Source organism: Macaca mulatta, chromosome 2 (assembly GCF_049350105.2).
Source record: "Macaca mulatta isolate MMU2019108-1 chromosome 2, T2T-MMU8v2.0, whole genome shotgun sequence".
Lineage (NCBI taxonomy): Eukaryota > Metazoa > Chordata > Mammalia > Primates > Cercopithecidae > Macaca > Macaca mulatta.
In genome coordinates, this window is record NC_133407.1 from 19105606 (window position 1) to 19123180 (window position 17575).

Below are 17575 nucleotides of genomic sequence, written 5' to 3' on the forward strand. Positions count from 1 at the left end.
TCCCTCCATACTGGCAGTTGAACACTCTGGATGGAGTGGGGCATAAGCGCTTCTAAGCTAAGAACCCATTCTCCCCTTGGCCACGTTAGACAGATGCTAGGTCCGCTGTAGTTTGTTTCCTTCTTGGCACTAGCTTGGGGGCTCTGGTTCCTCTGCTTCTCAGAGTTTCCCAGAAAACTCTCAATTGAAATAACATGAAATATGCAGCTCCATTTCTGTCAACATGCAGATGTGAAATGGAATTCTACATCCACTGTGGTAAAAATAGGAATCTTTGCAGCAAGTTGGAAAACTGACCCCCATGTAATGTTGCACTGAATTTAGTGTCACAAACTAACACACAGATACCAAAAAAACAAGTGCATGTAATACAACTGTGTGGGCCAAATTATTTTTTTGCAACATAACTCCTATTTTTGAAGTATGCTTGGATATGATTTGACTTTCAACCATGACACTAATATGATGACTCTTTTAGTGTTAAAATGAACTTTTAAGAGAAGTGTGCCAGTGATGGTAAGTTTAAAGTCAATCTGTGTGCTAGTAAATAATAGTGTTTTGTTTAATTAACATTGCTTAATAGAATTAAAAGGGTTAAAAGGGGGTAATACCATGCTGACCTCCTCCTCTTATTTTGTTATTTTATTGGTTTTCTAAATCCAGATGTCTGAGAATTATTATACTATACTAAGAAGATTTGGTTGTTTACACAGGCAGTGAGTGATAGATTTAAACTGTATCAATGGGCATTTATATCACATTGGTATATAGGAAATAGTAAGTTCCATTTGAAATGTGGTTTTATATTTGCAGATATTTTATTGTGATTTGTCTGAGTAGATTTTCATGTTCTTTTTTTGAAAGTAAGAAAGGATATAATACAAACAAAACACATTTTTGCTGAAGAGTTTATTCCCCAAACTAGACATAACACCATTTCTGAAGTAGTTGCTATGCAAGGTACTACACGACCTGCAACTTACAGGTATGTGGTATCGTTAGAATTCTGTACTTAATTGGTTTCCTATTAGTGGTTCAGAAAGACAGTCCTTTGTAGCCACTGACAAGCATTTATGAGACAAGTTAGCATTATGATTTGGTGTCACCCACAAATGGTGTGGAAATAATTTTCCTTCTCTCCTTATATCCACAAAGACTGAAGTACCCAAGTCCAAAGTTCTAGTGAGTAAAGTCTAGCTGAACAACTTAAGTGTTTATTACAATAGTTACTGCCAGGTAGGGAGAAGGAGAGTACACTCTAATGTCTGGGTTTGAGTTCTCATTCAGTCACTTTTAGTGAATGTCAGTAAGTATTAAAACTTCAGAAATTATTTAACCTCTTAGTGCCTCAGTTCTGTTAGTTTCAAATAAAGTTACCTCATTGGGAATTGGAGGGGTTGATACTTAAATGAAATAATACTTGTAACGGGAGGCCTAGTTTGCCTGCTACTTAGAGTTTCCCAGGATGTAGGACTTTCATGGTAAAACTGAGACTGTCCTGAGCAAACCAGAAAGAGTAGACCACTCGACCTGTAAAGTGCTTATAACAATACCAGGTACAAAGCACCCACTAAAATGTCAGCCCTGACTATAATTGTCCTTTTCACTGCAATTCAAACATGGAGTGAATACAAATGCATTATTCTTCCACAGAATTAGCGTAAAGTTGTATCCTAATAAATCCTAGCCTTTTGCTTCAGAGTTAGAGAAAGAAGAGTCACACACGAGAGGCAGAAAACCAAGATCTGTTTATTTAAAGCCCAACAGCAAATCACTTTCTGCTCAGACAAAATGACTGTGACATAAAAGCGTTCCCTGGAAATATGCCTCCTTTCCCTTCCTCAGAGGTGTCATTCATTATCAGTTCAGGATGACTCCTCTCTTAAATTCTGAAATGGGGAGAGCCTTTTACAGTCCTCTGATAACCTCATTTCAAGTTCATACTTGAACTGTTTATGGCCTTTTTCTGGTTTGTCATCATGAAAGTGTCCTTAGGACACCTAATATCCAATAAAACACACAGGTGATTGTTGCGATCAGAGAGTTCACTGTGCAATTGCACCACTGTTCTGTGTTCAGACATGCAGGTCATCCACAGATTATGTCTCTTGTTTGTCCCATGATGTTGAAACATGAATCAGTGAAACAAGTCCATTCTTTATCTTAAATTTGGTTGCTTTCCCAAGATTCCTGTGCAAGAACCAGCAAGGCTCAGTTTTGCAGGTAACAAACTAATAATGTTAGGCTCAGTGACTTTGAAAACTCACGTGTGGAAGGCTGCAATGATCAAAAACGAAGGTCTGTGGCCCAAATAATAAAGGCCCTTCTGTTTATATACATAAGGTCTAGAATTAAAGAATGACCCAACACAGGTGCTAGAAAGGACATTAGAAGTATATTTTAATACAAAGTTTCAGTACAGCGCAAAAAAAAAAAAAAATCATTTGAACAAAATGGCCATTAGTTTTACACATAATTTTCAAATTGGGAGCAAATTAACTTCAGTGTATATTGGGGAAGTTCTCACAATCCTAATACTCACTGGGTACTCACTCCATGCCAGGCTTTATTTAAGTGCTTTTTTGTATTAACTCATTTAATTATCTTTACTATTCAAGAAATGGAGGTAGCATTACTATATCCACTTTTTAGAAAGATAAATTTTGGAACAGAGAAGTTGCATAACTTGTCTAAGGACACATAGCTAAAAATTGATAGGTTTGAGAGCTGAACTCAGGCATTCTGGTGACAAAATGGCCTTCATAATGATGTGACAGAGAATAGAAATATTAAGCTCTCTGTATTTTCTGAGAAACAAGTCAACCTAAACTAAGTTTAACATGCATCTGAATTTATCTATTTATAATTGAATATTTCAATAATTGATATTATTTAAGCATCTATCTTCCTGATTCTAAATTTACTGTAATTATTTAAATACATGTTTTTAATAAACAAAATTTTTTTAAAAGACTGCTGGCTGGGCACAGTGGCTCACAACTGTAATCCCAGCACTTTGGGAGGCTGAGGTGGGCAGATCACCTGAGGTAAGGACCTCAAGATCAGCCTGGCCAACATGGTGAAACCCCGTCTTTACAAAAAATACAAAAATTAGCCAGGCATGGTGGCAGACGCCTGTAAACCTAGCTACTTGGGAGGCTGAGGCAGGAGAATCGCTTGAACGTGGGAGGCGGAGGCGCAGTGAGCCAAGATCGCACCATGCACTCCAGCCTGAGCAACAAGAGTGATACTCTATCTCAAAATAAATAAATAAATAAATAAATAAATAAATAAAAGACTGTTGAATGGAAGCATTGAAGAAATGCTCCTTAAATATACACTATGTAAAAAACATACCTAGTTGATAAGAACTGATTCACCCTAAAGTCAAATTCAACCTATAGATTCAGGAATAAAATCTAAGTGATATCAGCATATCATTGATAGACACATATTAACTACGATTACCATGTTTTAAACTGCTTTATTATATTGAAGAACTAAAATGCTTGGTATCCCTTTGGTCCAAAAACTTCCCTTTTACTGTTAAAGCGTACTATTATGACATGTTTATGCACTATAACTGTGCTTTTAAATTTGTTTTGTACTGTACTTTAATTTTAGTCTTTTAACTGCAACCTAAATTGTATGTACTTATTCTGATACTGTGAATATTCATATTATAAAATATACCAGTGTACTATGGATAGTGGTGATGATACATAATACCACAAGATAATATAAGGATCTATATATTATAAGGATCTTATATATTACTAAATATGTATAATCTCAGTTAATATAAAGATAGGAATATAAAAATCAAGATATGTGCTGTTGGAATATAGGACTTTTAAAATTACAAGTGAATTTTATATAACTATTCCTACTATATAAAAATATGAATTACAATAAATATTTCTGATTGTATAAGTGAGTAACAGTAATGAACAGTTATTGAGGCCTTAATATGTACCTGAAACTATTAAGCTCAGAAGGCTTCAATGACTTGATTAAGATTTCACAATGAGTAAGTGGTCAGCTAGAACCCACAATGGACTCAAAATTCCATGCTACTCTCGCGATGATAGCATGGTATTTTGCTGTCTCTTTGTTTTCTTAAGTAGGATGATTTAAATTGTGAACTTCTTAGAATATGATTATATTTTTAAAAATCTGTGGATGATAGAAATGTTTTATGTCTTGATCGCTGTGGTGGCTACATAGGTACATGTATTTTCAAAACTCATCAAATCCTATGCTTATGATGAGTACACTTAATTTTACTCCTTGATAATGTTGGCTTAAAAAACTAAAACAAAAAATCTGTTTTCAAAAAACTCTGTGGACACATGTACTGTGTAAAATAAAGTGCTTGTTCCTCAAGAGATACTACTGTGTTAGAGATATAATGAATATGACAACAGATAAGAAATAAAACAAAAATTTGTTTTTTAAAATTTTATTTTTAAGGATAATTTTAACTGTCCCTTATTCTCAATCATATGATTAAACAATGTGTATATATCATACTACTGCCAATCTGCAGATAAGAGGCTTTCATTTTTAGTATGAAAAATACACAGATATGCTCTGTGTGTTTTTTCACCAACAGTTTCTTATTGTGTGCCCCTAAAAGTCAAAGGTTGCAAAGAAAAATCTGTGAAAAAACAAAATTCAGCAAACACCATTCAACGAGTCCAAGTTACTTTACATTAGGCATAGAATTAGCAGATTTGGTGGAACACTGTGACGTGTTTTACAGCTGAAACCTGATGGCTCAGGCAAAAATAAACAGTTGTGTTTTTTTTTTTTTTTTTTTTTTTGTCTCAGCAGCAATATTGACTGAGTAAGCAAAGTATTGATCCTTATTTGTTTCCTTTGATTCAAGTTATCCTGAGGCTTCCCTCCAAAACTCTCTTTGGGATCTACACAATAAAAGAGCTTCATATTCAAAACCTTCCTTCTTTCACCTCAGTGGCACAACATTGGATGTAGCATCTAAGATAAAATGCTGTTTCCTGTATCTCCCAATATAAACTCAAACTTTACCTTAGAACAAGTTTTATGATGTCAGTCCAATAAAATCATTTTTATATTACTGATGAATTTGGGCTTTATTCCATCATTAAATATGTATCAGTTACCACTTAAGAACCTGGAAGTGTGCTAGGAACTAGGGGCACAAAAATGAATTGAATAAATCTATTATCCTCAAAAGTTTTCAGTTAAGGATACAGTAGAGATTGGTAGGGAGTGGGGAGGGAAGGAAACAGATAGAAAAACAGAGAAAGAGGAGTTACTGAGATGGAACTTGATAGAAATTGAGATAGTGATAGAGATAGAGATAGATGGAGATGACAGAGTAAACCAGAAGATCAGGGAGAATGTTAGGAAAGATGACTGTTTTGGTACAGGTAGAGCAAAAAAAAAAAAAAAAAAAAAAAAGTATATATTTCCACTTGAAAGAATTTTTGAGTGATGAAGAAAGGACCACTTCACTTTCAGCTTTTACTTGTCTACAAAGGCTTTCCTGCTCAGGTTTTCCAATGACCATGATGTTGCCAAATCTAAATGTAACTTCTTTCGGTATATTTCTTGACTTTTCAACAAGTATTCAACACATTTCATCATTCTATCTTCTTTAAATACTTTCTTCTCTCAGCTGCTGTGGTATAGCACACTCCTGCCCTCCTGGTTGTCCTTTACCATACTGATTGTTCCTTTATAAACTTCTTTCTTGGCTTCTCATCCTCTTAGAACCTCAGAATTCAAGTTGTGTGAACATTTTGTTTTATTGTTATACACAATCCCTACATATAGGTCATGGTTAAGAAATGGGGCTCTTAAACAAAACTTCTTAATTTAAAGCCTGGATTTGCTAATTACAGCTGTGTGACCTTGGGAAAGTCACTTAACTTCCTTGTGTCTTTATTTTTTCACCTATAAAATGGAAATTGGCATAACATCTAAATGAGTTAACATATATAATATGAAGTACTTACATGCAAAATACTTAGAACAGTCTGTAGTACATATTAGATACCACACTATTGTCTCATCCATATGGATTTAAAAGCCATTTATAATGCTTATGACTCCCATTTTATTTCCTTTACTTTTTCACTTTGAAAACTAGAATCACATATCAAACTGCCAATGTAAAACTCATTTCAGATATCTAATACAATCTCAAAAATAACAAGACTGAGAAGAGCTCTTGATTTCTCTCTACCCAAAATTGCCTCTTTCACAATCCTTTTCATTTTCTGAAACGGCTCTTTATTCACTCAAGCCAAGAGTTAAAGAGTTATCCAAGATGCCCAAGCTAAGAGTTAAGGAGTTATCCCTAATTTATCTTTCTCTTAACCCTTTTGTCATATGCCATTCATGAGTAAATGCTATCAAGACTATCTCCAAAATATATTCAAAATTCATCCCATTTAATCTCTTCTACCATTGTGATCTTATTCCAAGCCATCACCACCTCCTTCTTGGACTTCCACAAAAGCCTCCTTGCTTGTCTTCTTGCTTCTTCTCTTTTACTCCCCTAAAATCTATCCTTTGAAGAAGAATACCCAACCTTCCTTATGATCCTTGTATACAACAAGCTCATTTCTTTCTTCAAGCTTTGGCCAAATTTTTATATATGTCTGTAATGCGTTATTTCTGAATATTATCTGCCTGACTCCTTCCTGCAAATGAGGTCTCACATTAAAGAGAACACACAGTCTAGAGTAACCTCCTAGTCATTATTTACGACCTGGTTTTCATGATATTTACATATTCTAATGTTGTTTAAATTATTTATTCATTTATCATTTTTATCCATTATAATGCAAATTCTATGGAAAAAACTTATCATTCCTTTAGATATCTGCAGTGCTTAGTACACAGATGACAATCAATAAGTACGTTTGAATAAATGAGTAAAAAGACCATGACAGTACTGAAGCAGAAGAGCTATTGGGTATCATAAATATCAAACAGTTGAAGTCTTGGAAATTGATTCTAGATTGGGGAAAAGAGTTACCCCAAGATTTTTTATGTGGACCGCTATTCACATAGAGAATAGTGGGATCCCTTAAAAAAGGGATAAGTCCAGGAATAACCCTCTTTGGACAATGAATTTGATAACTCTTGGGTTACAAAATGGAATTGTCTAGGGAATAATGAGATATGGACCCAGAACTAAACAAAAAGTTGATGGTAGGCAATATAGAATTAATAGTCATTAAATAGCTGAAGTTGTTTGTGTAATAAAGAGCAGATAGATTATAGAGTGAAAAGAGGTGTTCAACCTCCAGAAAACTCCAAAATATTCAAGAGGCAGGTAGAAGAAGAGAAGGTAGAAAGAGTAATCTCCAAAAGGTAAGAGGAAATGCAGGCAAAAGGAATTTACCATCCATAGGAGAACAAAGGAGGAATCAACAGGGTCAAGTAACAGAGAGCTTAATTAAAATAAGCACTAAAAAGGGTCAGCTGTATTTATCAATTAAAAAATCACTGGACAAATTGAAAACCAGGATGCCATCTGAACTTGCCAGAGCCCTGCCCTTGAAACTTAAGTCCCTCAAACTTTCAGGCATTCGGCATGAGATCTGCCTAGAATTGCACCTCTCTGGGCTCCAGATCTTTACTCAGCACATCCGGAAAGAATTGATCACACCCTTTTACATCCCCATCTTTTTTGTGCTACCACCAAGATCATAAACTAAGTCAACTGGTCCTCTCAATGATTTTTTTATTTTTATTTTTCTCCTCTGTTCCAAAGATAAATATGGAAAAATATCGTCAGCTATCAGGAATTTAAGTATATTTTTAAATTGATCATAAGATACTTAAACATTTAGCAGACGATTCTTCCAAGTAATAAAAACAATAATAAATGAGTGATCAGTGAATCAGTGGGACAATAATTTCTAGGATGCCCCCAAAACACTAGGAGATGTAAATTATTTTTTAAGACTCATTGGACTTATGTTCACTAAACTATAGTCAGCAAAAAAATGTAAGTATATATAGAAATTTAATAACATGAGTCAAAATAGGAAGAGTTTCTTGCTTAATCATCAATTAAATGCAAACATTATTAAAAAGTAGAATGCTGAATAAATGTTTGACTTTTGGAAATTACATAAAGCAGGAAAGTAAGATTCTTCCAAGGACATCCTTGAAAACACTTGTAGAGGCATAAATCAGGACTTTATTATCCATGTGCCTAATCTGTCAGTTTGTTATCAGAAAATCAAATTCATCCCCAAATTTTCATAATATTCATTTTTAATACTTCTGGTTAATTGAAAGCACAGTGGTAGGTCCTATGAAATTGGGAGAGCCTCTGAAAGTCGGAGTAAGAAAGCTAAAACACAGGATTAAATTATGTTTTCAGATTTGCGTGAGCATCATTAATTCGAAAAGTTCTCAATCTTTGCTACATACTAGAATTATCTGAGTAGGCTTCAAAAAATCCCAATATCCAGGTTGATTCCATACTGGTTAAATCAGAACACTGAGAGAGTGAGGTCCAAACCTATTTTCTAAGGGTCCGTAAGGGATTCTCATGAGTAGTCATGGAACTGAGAACCTATGATTTATGCCACCCTTGTTCTCATTATATGAATGTTTCAGTGATTATGAATACTGGCTTTGAAGTCAGATCCAGATTTTGAATCCTGGTGGCTATGGTGGCTACATAAATTCGAACAAGTTTTTTAACCCTTTTGAGTGTCAGTTTAAAGAAAGTATTATCCCCACTTTGTAGGGAAGTTTTGAGCATTAAATAATTTAAAAACTTAATAGAGTATGAGGCATGTAATACACAAAAACTGTGTTAATATAAATAATATATAAATATAACAACCTATTATTAATGACAGTTATTTAGTACTAATCAAATACTATGTCTAGTTTACAGCAGATGCTTGGCAAACATAATTTTCCCCAAATCTGAAATAATATATGTAACCCATTGTCAAATCTCTGCTGAATTAAGGAATTCCAATATCGTGTTTTGAGTCTTTAAAGCACTCCCTCATTTAAAATACACAAAGGCAGAGTTTAAAGATTCTAGTATTCACTTCCTGCTCACACCTGCCACCACATAGATTTATAACATCTCAAAAGCAGCTGCGTAATTTGAGTCTGACTCATAGAAGAAAGCTACTAATAAATTTCCTAGGGTCTTATTAGAGGAAACTTTTAAATCTTCAATGACACAGTAAGAAAGAACTCTAAAAATTTCCAGTCACATTTTTCTTATTTACTTGGTTACCCTGGAGTGCATGATGACTTGTTTTCCTTTAGTTGTATCTGAACAGTCTGACAGATTACTGTGACAAGGTTACTTTTAAATTGATAAAAGGTTTGATTGTGTCGGTGCATTTGTCAAAACCGTCTGACACCATGTATAATGGACTCTGCACTTGGAGCCTGGATGGCACTTGAGTCTGGCTCTTACTATTCAGCGTTCAGCACGCACCATAATGAGATATCCAACAGGGTTGTGTAAAAGTCTGGGAGATTAGCTTGGGCAGACCCTTCAGCTCTCCAGCGCAAACACTTCTATTTTGTTCCTCTGGCTTTTCATGGTGGGTGTTTCTCCTCTCTTGTTAAATGTTAAAGTGACATTCAGAGTTTCATTTTAAAGGGGGAAATGCTAGGATGTCATAACTTGAGCAAAGAAAACATTTACAGAGAAAAGTGAGGGGCAGGGCAGTTGACTTTCCTGCTCTTCTGGTAAACACTGGAAATATGTATGTACCTACCCAGGAGTTTCCCTCTATTTTCCTGCATTCTGTTTCAAGTGGCCTTAGCAGCAGCATGTTTACTTTATAACAGAAAAACAAGTCACTCTGTTCCTTCACAATATTTTAATTAACTCCAGAGTAGTTAATCACAGGAAAGTGGGGGCAATTGGCTGGGGCTTCCTGAGAACATTGTGTTAAATCAAATTTATAAGCCACAAAATGGTTAGATAAAATATGTTGTAGATGTAGAAAATATAAACACAATAATGTTTTCTTTTTCCAATTTTAAATGCTACCCATTATGACGCATATTTGATTTTATTTTTTAGGAGCAATTTAAATGTGTTTCAAGGGCATGTTCAGAATCATAAAATAGAAGTTACCAATTTCTTGGAAAGACAAAATATAACTTAACATGTAAAAAATCATTACACTACAAATATTTTATTTGGCTCACAAAAGTTACAATGCTCTCTCACTTTATTAAATCAAATCTATCTTCTCCAACTTCCATCTGGTCTTCCTAAGCATAAAGGATATATGAATCCAAGTGTTCCATCAATAGTCTTCAACTGATAATCCATCCATGAGTAAATTTGTATAATCAGTTGGATTTCTAGTTTTTATTACATTGCCTTTAGTGCTTTTAATATTACAGCCATTTAATTGTTTAATAGTATATTGATGACCCATTCATGACTGGGTAAGAAAATGGATGAACTAAAAATCAACTCATTTGGGTTCTATTCTGTGCTACTTTGCTGTTTCTTTTGAAGTTCATTTGGTTAATTGTTCCCAGGTCGCTGCTTTTTAATGGAAAAACGAATGCATATGACAAAATCTTTCACCACACATAATTTTTCTACCACCACAAATATTACTTCTCACACCCTCCTCTCTGAACAAAAACCATTCTTCTTTCAGCTTTTCAACTATTCCTACTCTAATTGTTCCTTGATCTCAGAGGATCATTTCTTGCTACTCTGCAGTTGGAGTTACCTATTTGAAAAAAATATATATATAGCTATGCTACCTTCCTGTTTATGACAATTCAATGATTTCCTCCATGGTTCTTAAGATAAATCAAGCTTCTAACATCATCTCTAAAGGAACCATCTTGTCCTTCCATGTTTTCTAGCTCATTTTGCCCCACACTCCACCTCCTTCTCTCTACTATAGTCACATGGCTTTTTCTCAGCTCTTTGTCTTTGGCATGCTCCCTCCAGCCCTTGGTTCTGAACACAATGTTTCCTCTACCTGGCTGCTCTTCCACTTTTTTCTTGATTAGTTAAATCTATTCATCCTTCTAATCTTAGCTCAATTGTCACTTCCTCGGACATACCTTTGCTAATCACCCTACCTAGGTCTAATCTTCTGTTATAAAATCTGTTAGTACCATGCTCCTCTCCTTTTTGCTCTTATAGTTGCAATTTTATATCAGATCATATATTTAATTGATGCCCATTTTCCCTAGTAGAATATATTTCTCCTTTGTCTAAATTTACTCACCACTGACTTCTTACCACAGGCATGCAGGATATATTCTGTAAATATTTCTTGATTGAGAACAAAATAAAGTTCCTTAAGGTTTCTCAAGAAAAAGACATTACATGGTTTTTAACTATACTATTTTCTATACTACACCCAGTATAATGTATTCATCCAAAACATAGGTATAACTAGAAAGATTTTTCCATAGAGTAAAATCATTCTTTATATCTATTATTCTTCAGTCTTATCTTCTTTTCTTTGATTTTACGTGTGATCTGAACATAGAAGCTTTAATGATGAACGTGAATAGATCTCCTTAATAAAAATTTGCTCTCAGATTATGTATTGAGAAATAATGCAATTTCTTTTTCTTTAATACCATTTTCTTACTGTTCATTAGCATTAACATGGATATTATATACTCATACCAGAAAATCCAATATGTCTATACCTTTTTTTAAAAAAAGGCAATATGTTGTTTTGTGTATCTGTTTTCTATTATTTTATTACAATGGATATTAGCAAATATTGCATTTCCTTTAAGGAATATTAACTCTAAAAGTACTTATAATTTCATAGAAATAAATATGGAAAATGAATCTTGATGGCAAGTTCATTTAAATCTACTAAAATTATCTGTTTTGTGAGTGAAATTATTTTAAAGTGTGAGATGAGTTACAGGAATGGAAAGTGAATTTAATCTTTGGAAGACTGCTAATGCAAAATGGTAACAAGCACTGTGAGAGGACAACACTAGGAGGGAGAGAGAGAAAGAGAGAGAGGGAGAGAGAGAGAGAAACAAGGTTTTACAAATGACCTACATTGGTCTCTTACTAAAGGTTTTTTCAGCCATCAGGTCACATCCATGAAGCTGAATAAATTCTGACTGTGCCCCTGCCAACACTGCATGAGGGGATTGGAGAAAGATATAAAATGTGATCTTGAGTAAGTTTTGCAGCTAAATAATGAGGTCCTCAATCAAATATCAGAATTTTAGAATGAAAAAAACATAAAAGATTGTTGAGTTCAAATCCATTATATTGTATATGGGGGAAACCAAAGTTAAGAGGCAGCAAGTCATTACTCTAAGGCCACAGACTCACTTGATAGCATAGCCAAGATTGAAAGATAGATCTCACAGTGCACAGTTATTTCCACTACATTATGTTGCCCAATCACATCGGTTCTTTAAGATTGTCCAGGAAAAAGAATCTAAGCAATAAACCCCAGTTCTAGATCACTGCAGTAACAGGAGAACCCACAAACATTTGTACAATAACAATAAATGGGCCAGATCTTATTAGTGGACAAATATTAATATGAACAAGTAACTATTATCCTCTGTTCACTTAATATTCTTTATCAAATGCACATAAAAACATTAACAAAACTTGTTCCCTCAATAAGAATGTTTCTGTGTTACCGCATCTCTTCTCTGAGTTAAAAATGGCAATATAGGCTTTTAAGTAATAATTTCCATTTACAAAATTCTGGCACTTCTATGCAGAAATGGATATTGACACAGCAATTCATAGTATGATGCTACATCAGTGGTGTGTTCATACAGCAGCTCTTCAATAAAATAAAAATTTAAAAAGCTCTGATTTGCAGGATGTGCTGATTCCTGTGTTATAAATACTCCCACAAGGGCCAATTTCATGCTACCAAGTCTGTAACAGATTGCTCACAAAATTCTTGAATATTTAACAATTAGCTCAAGTGTGTTAGTCAGAGGCAGCTCCAGCACACTGCTGATATTACAAGTAAACACAGAAATAATAAAAAACCAACCCAGTCTTTTAAGAAAGAGGAAACTGAGGCTTAGAGGGAGGAAGTGATTTGCCTCAAGATTACACAGTGGTTGAGCAGGTTTTAACACTCAAAATTCCATCGCGACTACCCTCATCAGTTAGTGAAACTTTATACAATAGAAATAGTTGGTGGTCTTCAAGACTGTTGAGAGGAGTGCTTCACAAAAGATCAACAACACTAAATAAAGATCCTGTTTGAAATACATATTCTTGGGCTCTACCCCAGACCCAGTGAAACATAATTGCTTGGGCCCAGACATCTGTGCGTCACCCAGCTCTCCAAGTGGTAAAGAGCAGCAAGAAAGAATCTTTTCCTAATAGCTACCTTTAAAAAAAATGAGTTTCAAATATAAATCAAGAACAATAGCTATTTTGCTTTTTACTTCATCCGAACCTTCTATCATGAAGTCTATAATCTTTTACATTTTCAAAGACCTTGCTTTTCAAAATAGAGTTTAGATTTTTTAAACAACAAAAGAAGTTGAATTATTTATCTTCTGATTCTCAACCTCAATATTCTATAGGCCAAAATCTAACGTATATTTGTATGTCTGAGCTCTGGCACATTTAACATTTTTTGAACAAATTAAAATATATATATATTTATCTTTTAAGGTTCTGCCTTGCCTTTTTCACAAATCAAGGCACTCAATAGTAACAGGGTACTCCCACCCTAATCTATCTACTGTTTTGTCAAACAATTGGATAGTTACGTATTTGTATGTTGGTTTATCTGCCACTTTCCGTTGTGTTGATATGTACTCCCAATCTTAAAATCTAGGACAAAGGCACATAAATATTGCCTGCTTTGTTTTCCTCTTTCAATATTTTAGAGGTCAGAACATTTACAAAATAAATATTCTCATGGCTTATTAAAAAGCATTGCAAAAGAGAAAAATAACAATTGAGTAATAGTTTTTTAAACTTTAAAAATACACAGCTAAGTCACAATCAAATGACAAATATATGTTCTAATATTATTTTGAAAATAATCAGATACTAACCTAAAAATACAGCTCTGTTGCCCAGGCTGGAGTGCAGTGGCTCAATCTCGGCTCACTGAAAGCTCCGCCTCCCGGGTTGACACCATTCTCCTGCCTCAGCCTCTCGAGTAGCTGGGACTACAGGCTCCCGCCACCACGCCCGGCTAACTTTTTTGTATTTTCAGTAGAGACAGGGTTTCACTGTGTTAGCCAGGATGATCTCAATCTCCTGACCTTGTGATCTACCCGCCTCGGCCTCCCAAAGTGCTAGGATTACAGGCGTGAGCCACCGCGCCCAGCCAAGTCTATGATTCTTAATTCATTATTAATTGTATGGGAAAGTGTACTTAAATATGTTTTTATTTGCACAGAAATAAGAGAACTAATGACTTAAATGTTGGTAGATAATAGATTCATGAAAACATTATTGAAGAGGATTTAATAATTTTCAAGCTTCCAAGCAAATATCAAACTACTCAGTAAGTGTGGTCCTTAGTCTTGGTAGGAGATGGCTTCACTGGACTAGGCAGTAGATGTTTTCAAGGAAACTAGAAGATTAGTCTTATGCCTCTCCAAATACATGATCCTGGCTGAACGTACATTTACCAAGCACTGGCCAGAAAAGCTTTGTAACACGAGGTAATCCTGAAATCTACCACTTCTGAGTTTTTGAGATTCCCTTCACTAATACTTCTCAAGAAAATCCGTTTATTTCATAAGACTTATCAATGACTCCACTGGCCACATGGTTTGAGAGTGTGACTCTTACTGATCTTCATCTTGCAGGTCAAATATCTATGAATCAGCCAGCATTTCCACGTATATCTGCTCGAGAACTTCACTCAACAACAAAAAGTAAACTATTTCCACTCCCAAAAATAAACTAGCATTGAGTCTCAAATTTAAGTCCTGTTTGTAAAGAAGAGTCTTCCTCACTGAGACACCAGTGGATGAGTACATTGAGTGCAATAACACATCCTGCCCACCAAGGCAAGTATGTGAATGAGAAACAGCACAGGCAGCAGAAGGACACTTACGGTTGGCACAGCTTGATTAGGTCCTGGTCAGTGGTGCCTGGTGGGAGGCCTCGAATGTACAGGTTGGTTTTACTCAACTGTTCCCCGCTGCTGTTGTTGCTGCTGTTGTTGCTGCTGCTGTTTGTGCTGGGGCTGGGAGGAGCCATGGGGTGGGGAGCTGGTGCATAGGACTGCTGGAAACAGAAAAAGCTGTTACTGGAAAAACAAAAGCCAGCACCTATTCACAGGCCAGCAGCCAACTCGAAAGCAATGTAAGCTATGTGTCCTCTCCAATACACACGCATACACGCACACACACACACATTTCTATCACAACTCTCTGTTGCATTCGAGAATATCATTTGCTTCTCCCACCCTGGCCCTCTGTTCAGATCAGCATAAGTCAGCCATAAAAGGGACAAAAAGCAGTTACCAGGTGTTCCTGGCAGTAGCATATGGCATTTGAACTTGTCTCTGACTACAGTGACTCTCCTTAGCCTGGGAAAGTAGCACATCTTCCTCCCTAATAAAACCGTCACTTTTGGCAATAAACTCTGACCCTAGCTTACCTTTAATACCCTAGCATCTTTGGTTTCCCTCTATAACTTTGTTCCTTCCTTTCTCCAAAGAAACTGGCTCCTATTGTTTTCCTCAACATTACTGTTCAGCACAATTCCTGATACAAAGAAATCATTCCTACAAATAGTGATTCTATGGATGACTGAATGAATGAATCCATCTTAGCTCTTTCTCACATTCCCAAAATTGTTTCTTTATGTTGAATGTTCCTTGTTTGCAAGATGGGGCTACCATTCTTTCCTAACCTTCAAGATCCTCTTTAAATTACTCTAATCCAGGATCTCAACGTAGGCACTATGAACCATCTGGACAGGATAATTCTTTGTTTTGGGCACTGTCCTTGTTCATTGTAAGATGTTTAGTAGCATCGTTAGCCTCTATCTCCCAGATTCTAGTAATGCCCATTCCCCAGATGCGATCACCAAAAAATATTCCCAGACATTGCCAAATGCTCCCTGGTGCTGGTAGAAATCTCCCCCTGGGAGAACCACTGTTTTAATTCATTACATTATTATATGGCAAAATTAAAATGATAAAATGACTCCTAGAAATTTAGAATACACAATGTGAGGGTTTTAAAAATTATACATACCAGAATTTATAGATATATTTACTAATTATGCTTATTCCTTTCTTTATACAGGCATACCTTCAAAACTTCTCAACTAATGCTGACTGTCTAGGTTGAGGCCCTGCTGTGTCTATTCTTGGCTCTGTGACCTTTAAGTGGTGACTTAACCTCTCTGAGAAGCAGCATTCTCATTAATATGAAGGAGATAATAACGGTACTCTCTTAAGTTATAAGATTTTTTTCAAAAAGTTGAGTTAGTGCAAACAAAATGGTTCCTAGAAATTAGTAAGTGTACAATATTAGTAAAAATAACAATAATGTTAATACTTGTGGTTTGTATCTGTCTTGTAGTAGTATCAACCTATATAACTATCCCAAATTTTCTCAGTTGTGACCCCAAGTGCTACCCCAAAATAAAATAAGCACATTCATCAAGATTCCAGGGGGGAAACTTTGGGCTGGGTTCTAATCTGAAGATGAAGAGTCTTTAGCTATTTTATCAGTTGGAAGGTATGTATTTCTCAAACAGCATATTTTTGGAACATTAGCAAGTAAGTATTCAGATGAGGTCAAACTATAATACCTTTTGTGCCATGGCATAAAGGTAAGGAATAATATAATCTGAGGGAAAGAAATGTACTTTGTGTCTCTACAGTTTCATTCTTAAAAAAAACCTCAAGAAACATATTCAACATGAAAATAATATGTCTTTTCATTCCAAAACCTGTGCCGCTGACAAAATTGACAGGCCCGTTGGGTCTGGGTAAATAATGAGATATCCTGGAAATAGAGCTGACTGTGGCCTTAATCACAGACAGCTGAACTTTCTAGGTAGAATCCTGCAGTGGCTTCCCACCAAACTTATTAAAAAGTCCTAAAAGCTCCACATGATTTTTTATCAGACTTTTTCTCCAATCACTTCTTAGACCAGACACTGTGGTACTCCCAACTTTTCACCCTTCCCATTCTCAGCCCTACTCTACTTGGCTGGCTCTAATCCATCCTTCTGATTTCAAATTTAGTATCATCCTACAACACTGGTATTTTCCTCCAAAGCTTTCAGCATATTTGGTCTTATTTAATTATTTTTGGCTTATTTAATGCCTGTCTCTAGCACCAATCTGTGTGCTTCCTGAGAGCAGGGAATGTGTCAAACCCATACATGATTAGCACCTAGTCTAGCGCCTGATATACAGTAGGTGCTTGAGAAATATTTAGGCTATAATATATATAATAAAAAATGGAATAAAGACAGCACTTAGCATATAGAGAAAGAAGGCCAAGTTTTAGCAGTACCCAGCTTCGTTTGTTGCAATAGTAATCTTTCACACCTTCCAGGATTTTAAATGTGGTCAGTCCCTATTTCCCACTATCT

At 35.4% G+C, this 17575-nt stretch overlaps 1 protein-coding gene across 12 annotated transcripts in view; it reads right to left on the reverse strand.

Annotated features, from left to right (window-relative positions):
* The window catches only part of RBMS3 (RNA binding motif single stranded interacting protein 3), a 746078-nt gene that overhangs the window by 580916 nt on the left and 147587 nt on the right, over positions 1–17575 (reverse strand). For 6 of the 12 annotated variants that reach the window (XM_077994138.1, XM_077994135.1, XM_002803044.4 and 3 more), the window contains exon 2: positions 15072–15241. In XM_077994138.1, the coding sequence (XP_077850264.1) occupies positions 15072–15241 (170 nt within the window). Of the gene's footprint in view, positions 1–15071; positions 15245–17575 lie in introns of all 12 variants that reach the window. The other 6 variants (XM_077994137.1, XM_077994134.1, XM_015132338.3 and 3 more) reach the window with 1 other exon arrangement.